We start from the raw sequence: 17,868 nt of genomic DNA on the forward strand, positions 1-17,868 counted from the left end.
CTCCTGCTTCTGACCACCGAATATGTCCGAGATGTTGCCAAACATCTCCCAGGGAACAAAACTGCCCTTGTGCGACACACACATAGGTAGACTCATCACTCTTTAAACATTTCAAAATAGAGGTAGACTCATCACTCTTGAAACATTTCAAAATAGTTTCTCGATAGCATGACGTGTCAAGTCACAGTTCAGATTGATCTGATTATCTCACAATTATTTCGACTCTCTGTATCTGTTAAATCCTGAGTGAGAAGAAGACCCCTACCTTGCCGTTGGTTAACAGGTCTCACGAGCCTCTTCTAATGACAGTCCTCACTTTCTCCCTGCTCTTTCTTTAGCCTTGCCATTTATTTTCCTAAGACAGCGGGTCCTGTAAGGGTGCCTGGGTGGCTCAGTTTGGCTCAGAGTCCGACTCTTGGTATCAGCTCAGGTCCTGATCTCAGGGTCCTGGGATCCAGCCTCTTGTTGGGCTCCCTGCTCAGCGGGGAGCCTGCTTCTCCCTCTCCCCCCTGCTGTCCCCCCTGCTTATGCTGTCTGGCTCGTTCTCTGTTAAATACATAAAATTTATATACAAAACCAAGCAAAAGAAAAAACAGTCCATAAGTCTTTAAAAATTTTAAAATTTATTTTATTTTTTAAAGGTTTAAGATATTTATTTCCCAGAGAGAGAGATCACAAGGAGGCAGAGAGACAGGCAGAGAGAGGAGGAAGCAGGCTTCCTGCTGAGCAGAGAGCCCGATGCGGGCCTCCATCCCAGGACCCTGGGATCATGACCTGCGCCGAAGGCAGAGGCTTTCACCTACTGAGCCACCCAGGCGCCCCGATCCATCCCTTTCTGACAAGACCTAAGGGTGTGTAACACGTTACACCAAACATGTAGCTCGCGATATCCCAGACCCTGAAGGGCAGAGCCCTGCTAAATGTTACATCGAACGTTAGTTTATTGGGTTCTCCCAATCTCGCTGAATGTTTTTTCAGATAATGGAAAGCCCAGTGCCAAAAAAGCTGTCGCGAAATGCATCTAGATGGTAAACATGCTTGGTCCTTGTACCCTGGGGCCTATCCCAGAGGGCTCTGACTCCCTGAGTCTAGAGTTGGACAGAAGCATCTGTCTTTTCTTTAAAAAGTGGCCACAGGGGGCGCCTCGGTGGCTGAGTGGGTTAAGGCCTCTGCTTTCGGCTCAGGTCACTATCTCAGGGTCCTGGCATCCAGCTCTGCATCGGACTCTCTGCTCAGCAAGGAGCCTGCTTCCCCCTCTCTCTGCCTGCCTCTCTGCCTACTTGTGATCTCTCACTGTCCAGTGAACAAAATCTTTTAAAAGAAAAAAAAAAAAAGACAAAAAAACCCCAAAGTCCTTCATGCTTTGCTGGTTTGCACTGGGTTGGGTACAGCTATTTAGCCTGCCATTCCAAACCCAAACTTCCCCTACAACGTTTGGGCTGCAGACGCAGGAAGGCGTTGGAAACTGAGACCGAGGAGAGCAGAGAACGGAGAAAAACTATTCCCAGAGAAAACCGGCTGCAGCTCGAGGCCGGCTCCCAGGGTGGGCGGCGGCGGCAAAGGCCCGGCAAAGGCCAGCGAGGCTGGGGCCCCGCCTGAGGCCCAGGCAGGGAAGGTGCGGCCACAGAGGGGGCGGCAGCTCGGGAAGTGCTGGCCGCGGGGCCTTGCAGGCCTCCAGCAGCTTCCTGGGCCTCCCCCGCGGGCGCCGCCAGCGACTCCGAGCCTGGCGAAGCCGGAGCTGCAGGTGGACTGCGTGGTGTGTGGGGACATGTCGAGCGGCAAGCACTACAGCGTCTTCCCCTGCCAGGGCTGCGAGAGCTGCTTCCAGCGGAGGCATCCACAGCAACCACAGCTACACCGGCCGCTCCGACCGCCGCTGCCAGATCGACCAGCACCACCTGTGCCAATACTGCCGCCTGAAAACGTGCTTCCGCGTGGGCATGAGGAGGCGGCGCAGCGTGGGTCAGCAAGGGACACGGATGCTTCGTCCTCCCGCGGAGCTGCCAAGCGGCGGACCTTGGCTTCTCTCCTCAGACTCCTGTGTTTTTAAAGACGGTGAAACGTTTGTCCCTTCTGTTTTCTTAAACGATCACGAAACCACGGAGAGTGTCGGGCTCCAGCCTTGGCCTCCCCAGAACTGCTGGCCGGAATAGAGGGCCAGGGACCAAGGGGCCCATTCCTGGGACAGCCTGGCGCTCAGCACCCCAAGCATGAACTTTCGGGGCCGGTGGGGTCGGCTTCCCTCGGGGGACGGCCTGACGTCTGGACCGGAGCGGCCAGCGGAGTAATGCGCCAGGCAGGTTGTCAGCATACGGAATCCACGTTGGACACTATGTGATGAATGAATCAAGGCCAATGATAAAGATGTTTCCTACCTGAAAACAAAAACAAAACAGAACAAAACACCTGTCCCAGAGAGAGTCCAGAAAAGCCAAGCTCTAGCCATACTACTTCTCTGTCCGTATTCTGTGTCTCAGTTACTCTAGAGTCCATTGACTTGAAGCAAGTTCCCACAAACGGTTACCCACAAATACTAAGTAACTCAATTTATCAGGACATTGTAGGCACACCTCAGTGGGACACGGTACTGAAAAGCATTTTCTTTCCCTCTCGTCATTTCAGTGGCGCTGCAGACTCTCTGGACAAATAACTGTCCATTTGAGAAAAATTTCTTTCTAATTCAACAGTGTGACACATGTGGTCAACAGCATCTGAAATCTGGAGAAGAAATGAAGTTGCGTGGAGTCCACTGATGTTCACAAACGTCACCACGGACTGCCACCACGTCTTCAAAACTTAGCTGTGTATTTCTTCACTTCTTGAACTAACCACCACTGACACCTCCTGCATGTCCGACATGGCGCTAAGTGTTTTGTTCATGTTCAATGTCACTTGCTCTTTACAGTCATCTATGAAGTGGGATTCTCGTCATCCCCATTTGTCCCATCAGGGAACGGAGACGTACAATGCTTTAGCAGCACGGCTCATAAGAGGCAGAGGTAGGATCTGCTCGGGGTCTGGACCCCATGTTTGAAATCACTATGATTCGTTTCCAAGACCCTACAAAAGCGACAAGTCGTCACCCCAGACGTTGGTTTTCCCCACCCCACGGTCCCCACGTGGCCCCAGCTTCAAGGACATTCTCTCAGTTCCTTCAACAGTACACATCCTTCCCGGCCCTAACTGAACACCTTCCCACATCCGCCTTGATTTCTTAGCCTCCTGGTCTCAGCTTAAACATTCCTCGGGAAATTACAAACTCTAATGCACCCTGTACTTCTCAGCACTCCATGCAGAACAGTAATGACGAATCTCACGGGTCGTTATTTCCTTCCTGTCTTTGCCAGCCAGGTGGTGAGTCCCTCACGCATCCCGTCAGTCCTGTTCATCATGTGTTCTAATCACTGATAGCCACGACCCACCCAAAAGGAAGGCCATTCCCCCTACACACACACACTCACACTGACACACACACACACACACACACCCCCACCCCCCCTGACTGGCCTGATCTCAGGTGCACAGCGGGGATCCTGACAACCCATAGTGGAACGGAAGCTACTCAAGAAGGAGAACGGAACTCCTCCCTCATCAACATTCCACTTACTGGCTTCAAGTCGGTCTCTTCTAGCAGGACTTGAGCCCCAACAAGGCTGAAACCTCATCTGCCTGGTTCGGCCGCATTTCCACTCTCGCTGTCTCCAGGCCCCCCACAGAGTTAGCAGCTCCGTCAGTGAAGCCCCGTTCTGGGCTCTTCTGAGCTGCGAAAGGAGGGGCACACAAGCTGACGGCTACCTTTTGGCAAACCGGTGTACTCTGGGACACAGGCCCGCCTCCCAGCGAGGCCCCAGCCCCCCGGAGACACGGGGCCCTGACGTCATGCCGTACAGGTACCTCCGTGCAGAGAAGCATCTTCCCAAGGGCTGCTCACTTCTTCGTCCTCCGCGCCGACCTTGAGGACGACGTTCAGGAGCTGCAAAGGGGTGTCCTCCGACCAGTGGCCATGGGTCTGGAGGTTGTGAGGTGCTGCGCCCACCGGGACAAGGCTGTGGGGTCTTGAGACGCCAGACAAGAAGCAAGCCTCACAGAAGCCTGGAAGACGGGAGGTGCTTTTGCTCAGACTCAGCTGAAGTGTCTCAGTGCCCCGCCCGTCAGCTGTCCTAACCACCTTCCCGCTCATGGGTGCTGGGCCCACACGCTGAATGGACAATTGCCCTGCTCCCTCGGCCTTGGCCTTCGGAAGGCATCGCTGGATGGGTCTTGGGGCCCCGCCCACACAACCCTGGGCACACAGTCTCTCTCCCATTCCCACCTGGTAGGACCTCGGTCACACCACCATCCTCCTCCTCTGCTGCTGCTGCTGCTGCTGCTGTTTTCTGAGGGTGGCCTGTCTGAGTTCATCGCAAGCTTTAGGTGGCCGTAGTCGGTACAAAACCGAGCTGTCTGGAATGGAATTGCGTTAGCACCCTTTTCAAAACTCAGGTGGGCATATTTGTGGGGACTCTTTCTGGATTCTTTGTTCTGTTCTGTTCTGTTGTGTGGGACTGTCCTTCTGCAAATACCAACACGGGCTTCCTTATTACAACTACTACTAAGTTCGGAAACTCTAAACACTTGTGTTCCCAAATTACTATTCTTTTCAAAACCGGTTTCGAAACTACTCTAATTCCTTTGTCCTTCCACATACATTTTAGAATATTTTGGTCTGTCTCTACGAAAACAAACGAAGCTGACAGGATTTTGATAGAAATGGCGTTAAATCTCTCTCTCAGTCTGGGGAGAATCGACATCGTGGCGATGCTTAGTCTTCCAGGCCCGAACATGGTGTATCTCTCCATTGATTTATATCTTGGACTTCCTTTATCAGTGCTAAAGAGCTTTCGGCGTGGGATGCCTGGACAGGCACTGTTAGATTTATCCCGAAGTAGTTTCTTTGTACGAAGTAGTTTCTTTGTGAAGGTGTGTTTGATTGTGGAGCCTCCATATTCGTTGCTGGCATAGAGGAATTCCGCGTACCTTTATGTGTTTATCCCGTATACTGTTTCTCTGTGAAGTTGCCTTATTAGTTCTAGAAGAATTTGTCGTACCCTCTTGGGGCATCAGGCCTGCAATTAAGATTCCGTGTCAAGGGCTGTCGTGTGACACCCGGAAGATCAAGGAGGGACCCGAATGGCGTCATGCACGTTCTCCTCTCCCTCTTCCCTCACGGGGGAGGTCTCTTCACCAAACACCCTTCTCCTCCTAGGGACTAGCCCTAGTGCCTATTGGGTTTTGGGGAGCAGCATTCAGTTCCCTAGAAGCCCACTGAATTCCCCAGGCCAGCCACTCACACCCTCCCGTGGGCACCAGGACTTGCCACACCCTCTGGTTTCTAGAAGCAAGTCTTGCCTTCCGAGGCCCTGCTGGTTCTCTCTGTTCTCACGCGCGATGTCTGTGCAGTCCTGCACGGTGTGTGGTATCCTCCTCCCCTGAAGCGCGAGGGTCTGTGACTAGGAAACTGTTGTCAATCACACGTGTCGGGTGTCAGGGCGTCCCACAAGTCTGGAGCAGGAGTCTCTCTCTCTCATCGGGGACCTGAGGAGATGGTGATTCAAACAGGCGGCATCACACACACGGTGTCCCTATGTTAAATGAGGACGCGGGGGTCAGCTTGACCTGCTCCTTCGCTAACTAACTGGCTTCGGAGGTGACAGGCACGATCTGGGAGGGAACTGGCCATCGCTGGCCAGCTTGCGTGTTGGCCCGTGTTCTGTTACCTCACGTGGAGGTCGCCATCCATTTCCAAACGAATGTCCCCTCCTTGCCAGCAAGGTGAGAATGGATGAGAATGGACTGTATCTGGGTCTTCAGCCATGTGACCTGCATGTGGCCTGTCTTGGTCTCCAGGGCTCCCCCCTGAGGTTGGCAACCGCAGGACATGCTGACTGGTGTGCTTCAGTTCCAGGGACTGGGGGTTGGGCCAGTGCTTGATGCTGACGTCCAGATCCTCTGGGGGAAAGCACACCCCAAGCACAGCCCTGGGGGTGACCCTCTGTGTTGTGGGTGCAAAGGAGGGAGGCCCCGACGCAGGGAAATGTGGGAATGGCACAGTGAGGGGATCAGTTCCCACCTGGACTTACGCCAGGAGACTGGAAACCATACGACCATCGCCGCGACAGAAGCCCCAGGGCTGATGATGCGGATTTGAGACTCTCTGGAAGAAAAAACCGAGAACGAGGAGCAGGGCAAAAGACACTCCCCCAGCCCACAAGTATATCCAGGAAGACACAAACCCAAGCAAAGGAGGAGTGGAGGAGAGAAAACTGAATACGGGGTGGGGGGGGGGCACGACTAATTCAACATGGGTTCAGAATTTGAGCCAGTTGTAAATCCAGCATTGACAAGGGCACCGGGGTGGCTCACGTGGTTAATCATCTGACTTCAGTTCAGGTCTTGATCCCGGGATCCTGGAATAGAGCCCCATGTCAAGCTCCCTGCTGGGCAAGGAGTCAGTCTGCTTCTCCCTCTGACTCTCCCTGCTGCTCCTCCCGCTGGGCCCTGCTCTGTCCCACTTGCTTGCTCGCTCTCTCGCTCTCTCGCCCTCTTAAATGAATCCATCAAATCTCTCACACATAAAAAATAAAAAGGAAATCGTAAATTCACTAAAATAATTTAATTGGCAAAATTCAAAGGAGGCCGATGGCCTTCTGTGCCTCTACGACATAGGTTCTGAATGAAGTGTGATGTTGCTAAGATGCACCGGTTGGCTAACCTTCAGGGACTTCATTCACGTTCTGTTTGTAGCGAGTACAATAACCATAGATTCTACCTTCTGTATTTCCTGCTTTGACATCTCGGGCCTTGCTGACTTTGGTGGAGGGACTTTGCCTGGCAGACTTACCGAATTCCTAGAGATGGTCAGCAGCTTGCCTACAGGCAGAGCTTTCACATGTAAAGCAACCAATTTGGAGCCTTTACCCCCAGCCACCTCTTGTAAGAAACTCTTACTCTGGGCCACTCTCCCCTGCCCTGATCACCCCAGGGGCAGGGACAGACTACTCCAGACAGACACCACCGTGTCCCGGAACCCACGGACGTGACACCGACTGGGCAGTCTTAAATGTGCTGACCCGGATTCACCTGCCCCTTGCCACGGAAACCACAGTAAAGGGTCTTGCCCGTGTTGCCTGTCCCTTCAGTCCCTCTTTCTCCTGACCGCCCCTGGTGCTTCCCTGGGTGGCCCTCCATGGCTCTCGGGACCTCCTTTCTCGGGATCAGGGAGTCGATGAACGCTTCTTGCGTTGTGAGAGTTCCTTGTAGATCTGCTTGTCTTCCCATACCTGATAAAATAAAGCCCTGTACCCTGAAAACACCGGAGACACCTGGGGGGCTCAGTGGGTTGAGCTTTTGGCTCAGGTCAGGATCTCAGGGTCATGGGATAGGGTCGCAGGTCGGGCTATGTGCTCAGGGTGGAGTCCGCTTGGGATTGCCTCTGCCTCTGCCTCTCTGTGCCTGCCACCACCCCGTGCCCCCGCTCCTTTGCTAGGTTTTTCTCTTGCTTTCTCTTTGGAATTAAGTCATTTAAAAAGCCATGAGGGAGCCCCACAAATTGAAAGATGGTGAATAGTTTGCTGTAATACATTTGGCCAGTATGGTCTGTTCGGTGCCTCTCAGTGGCATGTGCCTTGACCTTGAAGGAGGCAGGGTTTACCTTGTTAATGCGCGGGGCACCCAAACCGCTCTGCTCTCACAGGCAAACTTTGTGGGCAGGATCTTATCGCCTTCATCTGTCTTCAGGAATACAGATGGGACATCACATTCAGGAGATCCTACTGTGAGGATATTTGTTTGACGCGCTTGTTAAGGACCTACAAAGTGTGTCTCTGTCAGTCCAGGGTCTGCCTTGGGCCCAGATCCTGATCTCAGGGTCCTGGCAACAAGCCTTGCATCAGGCTCCCTGGTCAGCAGGAAGCCTGCTTCTCCCGCTCCCTCTGCCCCTACCAGCCCTTTGTACTCTCTCTCTGTGTCTTTCTCTCTCTCTCGTGTTCTATCAAGTCACTAAATAAAATCCTTAAGAAGAAAAAAGGACATGCAAGTCCAACATCTTTCAGTACTCTTTGGGTACTGGAGGCAACATGTACCTTGTTTATAAATTTTACAGAAACCCATTTCAGCTGTTCCTCGCTAACGAGCCCATGCTGAGGGGGGAGGGTCTCCCCTCAACAGAAGGCTCTAGGATCTGGGCCAGCAAAATTGACCTGTTGAGGGTGACTGGGTGGCTCAGTTGGTGAAGCGTCTGCCTTTGTCTCAGGTCCTGATCTCGGGATCCTGAGATGGAGCCTGGCAGGGGGGTTCCCTGCTCGGCGGGGAGCCTGCTTCTCCCTCTCCCTTTCACCCCCTTTTCCAGCCAGAGCGCTCTCTCAACTACAAAAACAAAAGCTTGAGGAAAAAACCACCTGTTCGTGCCCCGGTCAAAAGGCTGTAGCAGCCTCCTCTCCTGCTTCCCGGAGTCCCTGGACCACCCACGCTATCTGTCAGTCGTCCGTGGGCTCCCAATGCAAGAAACGGCCCTCCTCGGCCCTGGTTAGAGACCATGAGAGCAGCAGTTGCTGGCCATGCACTGGGCTCTCCTGGAAACAGAATCTCTCACAGACTCTGAGCCTTCCTCTCCAGCTGTCTGTTCTTCTCTGGGTCATGGGAAACCCCCCCCTTCCCCACCGCCACCAGCTTAATACCGTTCCCAAGGCCTTCCTGCTACAGGCTGAAGCCAAAGTCTGCATATCCTACCTGCAGGTGGAGGTGGTGGGGGCTTCTGTCCACAGTGCATTGCCAGATTCCATGGTGCTGGAGGACGTCAGCTCTTCCTTCTAGCCCTTGACCAGCCAGCGATTCCCTTGGGATCAACTGCGTGAACATCAATGGAAGTTAATTACATTTTGGATTTGATGACCCCCGTCTCCCTCCTGGTCACATGACAGCTTCACATCCTAGAGAAGCCCCTGTCGTACGCCTTAAGCGTCTCAGCAGGAAATGGATGTCCGCATATCAGAGTCCGTTCTGATGGAAAGCCTGAGATGAAGATTCCATAGGAAGTGTTGTCTTGGCATCCGGTAACTTTGGAGGGCCTCAGATGGCCTCAGTCCAAGTTCCCTTCCCGCTCTGCTCCCACAGATCAGATCCCCTGGCCAACAAGCCCTCCTTAGCACAGGGACCAGGCACAGTTTCTTCCCAAGTAAACTCCGGTTCCCTGACAGCCTGTGCAATGACCCAGCCAATGAAGATTTGAAGGGGCTCCTGAAGAAATGAACAAGGGAGTTGACCGTGGACATTCCAGTTAAAAACCGCTTAAAGGATGATCAAGAGGAGCTACTTCTATAGCTTAGGGTAGAACCATCAGCTGCTGGGTTTTCAATTTAAGAATAAGATGGCATTCATTCCCATTTCAAATGGTCTCCAAGGCAGAGTGATTCGGCGGGGTTGGAGGGGGGAGCAAGTCAGAGAATAAATAGCATGCTCCTAAGCAGGCCAACATACATAAGGCCCGAGAGAAATCAGGTTAGCCATAGCGTGCCTTTGCAGACAACAGAAAAGGAAATGATTTTTAAAAATTAGAAAATAAAACATAAACCAAGAGAAATGAGACTTAGCTGGGAAAAGCGAACTTACTTTTTTTTTTTTTTTTTTAACCATATCTTCATCGTGTACTTTTGTGCTATTCACCTCGTTTCCCATCCGAGGATTGTGCGCTCGTCTGTCTGATCCATTTGGAACACTGAAACAAGTTGATGTGTTCTCTGCATAGGGTATACATAGAGGTTTGGCCCTTGTGTACACCTTCCAGCATTACAGACCACAGCTTCCAAGGCCATCAGTGTCGACTGTCCTAGGAACGTCACCCCTGCTGTGGCATCTGGGTGGCTCAGTCTGTTAAGCGTCTGTCTTTGGCTCATGTCATGATCCCGGGGTCCTAGGATCCGGTCACAGGTCAGGATCCCCGTTTTTGTTAAGTCATAAAAGAATAGGTTTCTTAAGCTGAAAGCAAAACCGTGAACATTTGACATTTTGAAAAAGAACATTAGGAGATAAGGTAGACACACAGAGTGACTTGGGATCTTCAAAGCGCGGTGTCACTCTGGCGCACAGTCGTCTATTTCTTGGAGAGGTCTTTGGCCGCCGCCTTTCCAACCTTCTGGGCAGGCGATAGTATACGCGGCGTGTACGTGGGTAAAGCATCAGTGACAGCATTTAGAAGAAGGTGCTCCGATCCATCCATTTCCGGTCCGGGTGGGTCAATAAGAGACACAGCTGTGGTGCGGGGCTTGACCTCCTTTTTTCCGGGTGTGGATGCCAGGGGAGCGTTCAGTCGTGATGGGCCTTGTTTCTTAGGCAGTTTTCCCCTTCCTCCCGAGTCTGGGGGCTTCACGTCACGAGCAGAGGGTTTGGGCGCTGGAAAAGCCGAATGAGATTCCACTTCTAGAAACTGGACAAAAAGTTCTGAAAAGGAACGATTGGCCACAGCTCGGTGATTTGGTTTCGCGGGGGTGCTGGGGGCGCTTCTGGGTCCAGGCCCCCCAGTCACCCCGCTGGGCACACCCGCGGGCTCTCGGCTGCGCAGCTGCCGCAGCTGGTCTTCTCGGATCCCCAGCGTGCTTGCCATCAACCTCAAGGCTTCCTGCCGTTCCGCATCAGCTGCCTGGAACGATCCCACGAAGAGTCTCCTTAGGAGGGTTTTGTCCACCGTTCCTTCGGACTGACTGACAAAGGTCATCAGTTTCTTCTGTGTGTCCTCCAGCATTTCCTGCTGGACCTCATTCTGTTTCTTGAGCTCTTGGAGTTGGTCCTCCTTCACCTCCAAGTCGGCATTTGTTTGATGCAAACGTCCCCGTAAGGACTTCAGTTTTCCTTCTAGGGCGTCTGCCTCTTCCATCCGTTCGGCCAGTTCCAGCTTCAGGCTCGCTAGTGTTTGATGGCAGCGCCTTCCCTCTTCCTGGGAGGCGGCGAGCCGGAGCACAGCTTCCTCCTTCTGCTGGGTGACCACGTGCAACTGCGCCCGCAGCGACTCTGCCTGCAGACGGGCTCCGTGGCCGGCCTTTTCCATGGCAGCGGAAGACAAAGCGAGTTTTCCCTGCAAGACCGTCACTTCCTCTCTTAGCTGAGCCACTTGGTCCTCGGAGGCCAAAGCTTGCCGGCGACGAGAATCTTGGGCTTCTGCAGCGAGGTGCCGCCCTCTCTCCAGCTCCTGGGTGAGGCGCCGTTCTCTCTCTCGTAACCGGTGAACCTCCTTCTGGAGGGCGCAGGTTTCCGTTTCTTTCTGTGTCAGTGCCGACACGGCGTCCTCTCTCTCCCGTTGACACACAGCTGCCTTGTCCTGCATTGACCGAACGGCGTCGACGAGCCGGTTCAATTCCCCGGTCTCGCCCTCTTCTCTCTCTTGCAACAGTTGCTCCAGGGCCAGTGCCTTCTCTCTCATCGCAGCATGCTGGGATGCCGCCTCTCTCTGCGTCACTGAAAGCAGCCGATTTGTCTCTTGCAACGCCTGGTTTTCCATGTCCTTTTCTCTAGATCGTTCCACGATCTTTGCGTTTTCCTCTTTCAGCCGACACACGTCCACTTCGAGATCTGCTATCCTCTCCTTCAGATTGGTGACTGCCTGCCTCAGCAGCTCGTTCTCACTCAGCTGGCCACTGAGCTGCTCCTGTGAAGAAAGCAGCTCCTCACTTTCCGCTTGGATTCGGAGCTCCTGAGCCCGAAGGGAGTTTTGTAGAACGGCCGGTTTCTCCTGCAGCTGTTCCGTGTGGGAATCGGAATCGCCGTGTTCCCGTGGTTTGCCTTCTCCTTCCCCCGTGGCAGCCCCTGAAGCAATCCATCTCTGCTGATCTTCCCGGAGGGTTCGAATCATGGTCTCTTTTCCTTGCCCTGATTTTCTGAGCTCTTCGACCTCCTCTCTGATCACCTGAGAGGACTCCCTCACTGGGTCAGATTTCCCGGCCTTCAGGGAGTCGCTGGAGGTCTGGAGGAAAATCACATCGAGGTTCCCTAAAAGGAGGTCCTCGGCATTGCAGAGCTCCCCGATGCGGAGCTGAAGTTGGGCCAGTTCCTTCTCTAGCTCTTGTAAGTTTACGTCCCGTCCTTGGGAAGTTTGGATCTGGTCAAGAGAGGCTGTCTGCAGTTTCAGAACGTTCTCGCTGTTGGTGCGAGCCCACGCCTGCAGTTGTCGCAGATCTCTCTGAAGCTGGGGTGACTCGCGCTTCAGAGTTTGGACCGTGGTCCGCACCTGCTCTTTCCACTCCTCCATGACCTTCACTCGCTGTGATAACGTGTCCCGTTCCTGGAGAAGCTGCTGGAACTGATCGATTCGACCTCCTCGAACCTCATGACCAGGGCTGGGTGTTTGCAGGATCCTCCATAAAGTCTGGCATATCTGACTTAACGCCTCCACTTCCAGGTCTTTTTCTCGAACCGCGTGGGCCAGATCCCGAATCCTTTCGCTACACCCCTCCTGGCCGCTGCTTTCCACTCTCGTGGACAGTTTTTGATTTTCCTCTTGCACCCTCTGGAGGTCTGCTTCCTTGGCAGCAAGTCGATCGGTCATTTCGTGATAGTCCCTTTCCAGATTGCTCTTCTCCCTCATCTTCTCGTTCAGGATGGCCAAGATCTGTTCGCTTTTCAAAGCACACTCTTGCAACTGCTGCTGAAGTTGTTGCACGTGCCTGTTCTGGCTGTGAGAAGCCTCAGAGATTCTGCTGGAGAGACCCTGAATCTCCACATCCTTTTGCTGGATGATCCGAGTGAGTTTCCCGATCTCCTCTTTGGAGAGCCGATCCACTTGCGCGGTCAGTCGGATGTTCTCTTCAGTGAGAAGCTGCCTCGCCAGTTCCTGTTCTTTGATTCCTTGGACTAGCCTTTGAATTTCAGCTTGAGATGGATCACGCTCGTCCCCTCCGTTCTCTCTGGGGAGAGGCTGGCTTGCTCGCACTTCCTCATCCTCCCAGGGTTGCCTCGGAATGTGCGGGCTTTCGTCGGGCAACTGGGCTTTCAGCTCTTCTAGCGTGACTTGCAGATTCCGAATCAGCTCGTCTTTGGCCGCGAGGAGCTGAGCGCGTTCAGCGTTCGTCGCCTCCTGCCGGTGTTGAAGGCGGCCCACCTTCTCCTTCTGCTCCTGTAAGGCCTGAAGCAGTGCTCTCTTCCCCTGCTGCTGGTTGTGAATGATCTTCTGTTGTTCTTGGATTTCCTCCTCGAGATCATCTTTTAACCTGCTGAGCTGAAGGACCTCACACTCGAGTTCTTCAATCTCCTCGAGGATTTTCGGGTCAACCAGAGGGACAGCGCGACTCTGTCGGGTGAGGCGCTCCAGGTCTTCGTCCACACGAGGGTGTTGGTCTGTCGTGGATGGGAGACGCGTGTCTTTGTCCTCCCCGGATGGGGGTAGGATGTCACGGCTTCTGAAGGTTTCGGTCGACTGGCCGAGTTCCTCCTGAAGCTCTGGCCTTTCTCGGAGTTCTTTGATGTACTCCTCTTGCTCCCTAAGGCACTCTGCCAATTGCTTGTGCTCCTCCAAAGCAAAGGACAGCAGTTCCTTCGTTTCCTGATGCTCTGCGTCCATCTGCTCGATCCTCTCCCGGAGGTGGAGTATCTCCAGGTCTTTCTCCTGACCGAGCTTAGTGAAATGGCCATTATCTGCCGGTGCCCGTTCTCTGAGGCTTTGTTCGGTCTTCTGTTGGCAAAGCTTCTTTTCGGCCCGACACAGTTTTGCCACTAACCGTCCTTTCTCTACCTTTAAAGCCCTCACGGCAACGTTGTTCTTTAGGGAATCCTCGTTGTTGCGCAGAACGGATTCCTCCAGCTGATGTGTTGCCTGTCGGAGCTCACGAACCAACTTCTCCTTTTCTGCTCGGAGATCCGAAGCAAGGTTGTTCAGACTGTCGTTCAGCCGCTGCATTTGTGTAAGTTGCTGCTTCAGCCTTCTGAGATCCCTTTCCCTCTCCTCAAGAAGGTCACGGTTCACGTTCCCGGCAGCACCTTGGTTTTGCAGGTCTTCCACCTGTCGTCGATAGTCCATTAGTTGTTTGCGGTGCCGGTCAGTGAGGTCTGCTAGCTTCTGCCGGTGGGTGTTTTGCAACACGGCCACTTCCAGCTGATGTTTGTCCATGTCCCGTATCTGCTTCTGCTGTAGGTCCCTGATGTGGCTCTTCAGTGTCCACACTGTTTCTGGGTCGACGGTATTTGGTCCCTGGGTGGAACACGGGCACAACATCTTCCAGTGAGTCACTTCAGCCTCCAGTGTGTCTGTCTCAGGGAGGCGTCTGTTGATCTGTGTCTGGGATGAGATGACATCAGCCAGATCCATGGTGTCCCCAGGGAAAGTCCCTTTCCCCAGCACATGTCTGTGAATATCAGAGATGTCCCTGGTCAAAGAGGTGTGGCTGCTGTCCACGGCCCCTAGGGTATGGCCTAGGCCACAGCCCAGACCACCAGCCCAGGAGAACATCTGGCGGTCATACAACTGCCCTGGTCCGCGGTGAGAAAGCGTCCAGTCCAGCCGGACTACCCCGCCAAGTGTCACAGAACCCCTGCCTGCGCGAGGCTAAGAATCAAAAGCCAACCGCCCCCGTTTCTAAGCAGCACCTTGCGCGCGCTCCCGCGTCCCCACCTCGCGCGCGCTCCCGCGTCCCCACCTCGCGCGCGCTCCCGCGCTGCCCCCCACCTCGCTCGCACTCCCGCGCTCCCCACCTCGTGCGCGCTCCCGCGCTCCCGCGCGCGCTGCGCGCGCGCCACCGCCGCTCAGGTAGTTCCAAGCAGCCAAGACCCTGGGGCCCCTGGTCTGGGTCCCAGCCACTGATCCCTGCAACTTCCCACACCAGGCTTGGGCCCTTGCCCTCCTTCCCCTGCTTTGCTGGCTGTCCTGGGGCGGCCCCTAGTGCATGCTCCTGCCCGGCTGCACCCAGGGGCCTGCGGCCAGAAAATGCACCGGGCCCTGGACTTCCCCCTAAGTAGGGTCGCAGTACACAAAGTCCGGCGGCGGCATGAGCTTTCCACGCAATAGCATCTTTTCCATTGAGGGGAAAAGTACAGTCAGACGCATCCATCCAGCTAGGAGAGAGGATCCTTGGTGCATTTCAGGGATGTCTACGCCGGCGCAGACAACTGACCTCCAGGGAGGCTTTGGGTATTTCCAGCCTCCAGAGACTCCCAGAGTGCCCTGCCCCTCCTTGCCCCGTCAGCCCTGCAGGAACAGCTCGGCCCGCACCTTGGTTTGGCGGTTCAGGGGCCGCCGCCTGCGCCGTGCCTCTCTCGCCTCCCGTGGCTGTGCACCTAGAGCAGGCAGGGGGTTGCGCAGGACGGTGGAGGTGGCCGGTCTGCGGGTCCTCCGCTCTGCACAGAGTGGCCCGGGTGTGGGGCGGCAGAGGCCTGAGTCAGCCGGGCCTGGCGCTAGTGCACCGGTTTAGGAATGGCTCCTGCAGCTGCCCCGCCGCTGGAGCCCCGCTGCCCCCTGCCGTCGCCATGGTGAAGCAGCAGCTGGCCAACCAGAGCCTGGCAGGGGACCGCGCCCATTCCCGCCGCTGCGATTCCGCCTTGCGCCGCGTGGGGTCTGGGCTCGGAACAGGAGGGCTGGCTGCTCTCTTGGTGGCGTGCTCCCGTCCCCTGCCGCCACCACACAGCAGGCACAGGGGCCCCTGGCCCGGGACTGGGCCACGGCACACACTGGAGCCCAGGTCCTGGGCGGTGCCGGAGTCCCAGAGCAGCCGTTTGGTGGGTCGGCCACCGGAGACCCCCCCCCCCCAATCCCGCGCTGCGCGAGTCCCTGCCGCCCTTGGTCCTGGCCCCTGGTGGGCTGCTCCTGAGCCTTCCCCTGCCTTCCCCTGCATAGGTAATTTACATGTAATATATATATATATTGTATATATTGATGCTGGTGTCCTGTGTACTGGTATATGCATACATATTATCCTTTCTGACCATTGTGCAATGGTATCTCTTTGTGGTTTTGCTTTGTATTTCCCTGATGCCCAGCCATAGGGAGCATTTTTCCATGTGCTTGTTGGCCATTGGAATGTCTTCTTTGCAGAAACGTCTGTCCATGTCTTCTGCCTATTTCTTGATCAGATTCTTCTTTGGGTGTTGAGTTTGGTAAGTTCTCTATAGATTTTGGATACTGTCCCTTTATCTGACACGTCTTTTGCAAATAACCTTCTTCCATTCTGCCAGTTGTGTTTTGGTTTTGTCGACTATTCCCTATGCTGTGCAAAATCTTTTTATCTTGGTGAAGTCCCGGTAGTTCATTTTTTTGCCTTTCGTTCCCTTGGCTTTGGAGACGTGTCTGACAAGACGTTGCTGCAGCTGAGGTCACGGAACTTGCTGCCTGTGTTCTCTACAGTTTTGATGGATTCCTGTCTCCTGTGTAGGTCTTTCATCCACTTGGAGTCTATTTTTGTGTATGGTGTAAGGAAATCGTATAGTTTCATTCTTCTGCATGTAGCTGTCCAATATTCCCAGTACCATTTGTTGAAGAGACGGTCTTTCTTCCATTGGATCTTCTTTCCTGCTTGGTCAAAGGTTAGTTGACCCTCGAGTTGAGGGTCTATTTCCAGATTCTATAGTCCTTTTCATTGATCCATTTGTCTGTTTTTCTGCCAGTACTCTCTGAGTGATGACAGCTTTGTAAATAGAGCTTAAGATTGGGATTGGGATGCCACCAGCTTTGGTGTTGTTTTTCAACACTCCCTCTGGCTGTTTGGGGTCTTTTCTGGTTCCAGACAAGTTTGGGGATAATTTGTTCTATCTCTGGGAAAAAAAGTTGATGGTATTTTGGTAGGGATTGCGTTGACTATGTAGATTGCTCAAGGTAGCATAGACGTTTTAACAATATTTGTTCTTCCAGTCCATGAGCGTGGAACATTTTTCCATTTCTTCGTGTCTTCCTCAGTTTCTTTCATACGTGTTCTGCCGTTTTTGGAGTACAGATCCTTTACCTCTTTGGTTAGGTTTATTCCTAGGTATCTTATGGTTTTGGGTGCAGTTGCAAATGGGATCGACTCCTCGGTTTCTCTTTTTTCTGTCTCCTTGTTAGTGTATAGAAATGCAGCTGATTTCTGTGCATTGATTTTATATCCTGCTACTTTGCCGAATTCCTGTATGAGTTCTAGCAATTCTGGGGTGGAGTCTTTTGGGTTTTCCACATAGAGTATCATGTCCTCTCCAAAGACACGTTTGGATGCCCTTTCTTTCTTTCTTACTCACTTTTTAAAAGATTTTATTTGTTTACTTGATAGAGAAATCACAAATAGGCAGAGCATCAGACAGAGGGAGAGGGAGAAGCAGGTTCCCTGCTGAGCAGAGAGCATCATCAGGACTCGATCCCAGGACCCTGAGTTGAAGGCAGACACTTAACCCACTGAGCCTTGCCGGCACCCCTGCCTTTTATTCTTTCTGTTGTCTGATTGCTGAGGCTAGGCCTTCTGGTGCTATGTTGAACAGCAGTGGTGATACTGAACATCCCTGTTGTGTTCCTGACCTTATGGGAAAAGGGAAAGGCTCTCTTTTTCCCCGTTGAGAATGATACTCACTGTGGGCTTTTCATAGATGGCTTTTATGATATAGAGGTACATTCCCATATTGAGGTACATTCCCTCTCTCCCTACACTGTGAAATTTTGATCAAGAAAGGATGCCGTAGTTTGTCATGGGCTTTTTCGGCCTCTGTTGAGAGGCTCATAGGGTTCTTGTCCTTTCCTTCATCTGTGTAGTCTATCCCTATTGATTGATTCGCAGATATTGAACCACCCTTGCGTCCCAGGAATTAAATTCCACTGGTCGTGGTGAATAATCGTTTTCACGTACTGTTGGATCCTATTAGCTAGTATTTTGGTGAGAATTTTTGCATCCATGTTCA

At 53.4% G+C, this 17,868-nt stretch overlaps 2 protein-coding genes across 29 annotated transcripts in view; one reads left to right on the plus strand and one right to left on the minus strand.

The window, feature by feature from the left end:
* The window catches only part of LOC122895785 (thyroid receptor-interacting protein 11-like), a 294,071-nt gene that overhangs the window by 179,473 nt on the left and 96,730 nt on the right, over positions 1-17,868 (plus strand). Inside the window, exon 1 of one of the 18 annotated variants that reach the window (XM_044233477.1) lies at positions 13,834-13,922. The exons of the other annotated variants lie outside the window; for them this stretch is intronic. The gene's annotated coding sequence lies outside the window, so the exon portion shown is untranslated. Of the gene's footprint in view, positions 1-13,833; positions 13,923-17,868 lie in introns of those variants that run through there. 18 annotated transcript variants of the gene reach the window in all.
* On the minus strand, positions 1,291-15,670 carry LOC122895789 (thyroid receptor-interacting protein 11-like). Of its 11 annotated transcripts, none has more exons than XM_044233500.1 (8): positions 9,646-14,663; positions 8,767-8,883; positions 7,691-7,847; positions 6,110-6,446; positions 4,313-4,443; positions 3,932-4,092; positions 3,608-3,761; positions 1,291-2,375 (listed from the first exon to the last, which is right to left on the minus strand). In XM_044233500.1, exon 1 carries the CDS (start codon positions 14,465-14,467, stop codon positions 10,127-10,129), a length of 4,341 nt encoding a protein of 1,446 aa, XP_044089435.1. In that variant the 5' UTR covers positions 14,468-14,663; the 3' UTR covers positions 1,291-2,375; positions 3,608-3,761; positions 3,932-4,092; positions 4,313-4,443; positions 6,110-6,446; positions 7,691-7,847; positions 8,767-8,883; positions 9,646-10,126. The 11 variants fall into 11 exon arrangements, 10 of the variants coding, with proteins under 10 accessions (XP_044089435.1, XP_044089434.1, XP_044089441.1 ...); XM_044233499.1 differs by having other exon boundaries at positions 3,895-4,092; XM_044233506.1 differs by lacking the exons at positions 1,291-2,375; positions 3,608-3,761; positions 3,932-4,092; positions 4,313-4,443 and adding exons at positions 5,393-5,574; positions 5,757-5,988 and having other exon boundaries at positions 6,120-6,446.

The sequence above is a fragment of the Neovison vison genome, chromosome 14, assembly GCF_020171115.1.
Source record: "Neovison vison isolate M4711 chromosome 14, ASM_NN_V1, whole genome shotgun sequence".
Taxonomy (NCBI): Eukaryota; Metazoa; Chordata; class Mammalia; order Carnivora; family Mustelidae; genus Neogale; species Neogale vison.

Coding starts and splice junctions, on each gene's coding strand:
- LOC122895789 (XM_044233500.1), bottom strand. CDS start 14,467: ATGTTCTCCTGGGCTGGTGGTCTGGGCTGTGGCCTAGGCCATACCCTA.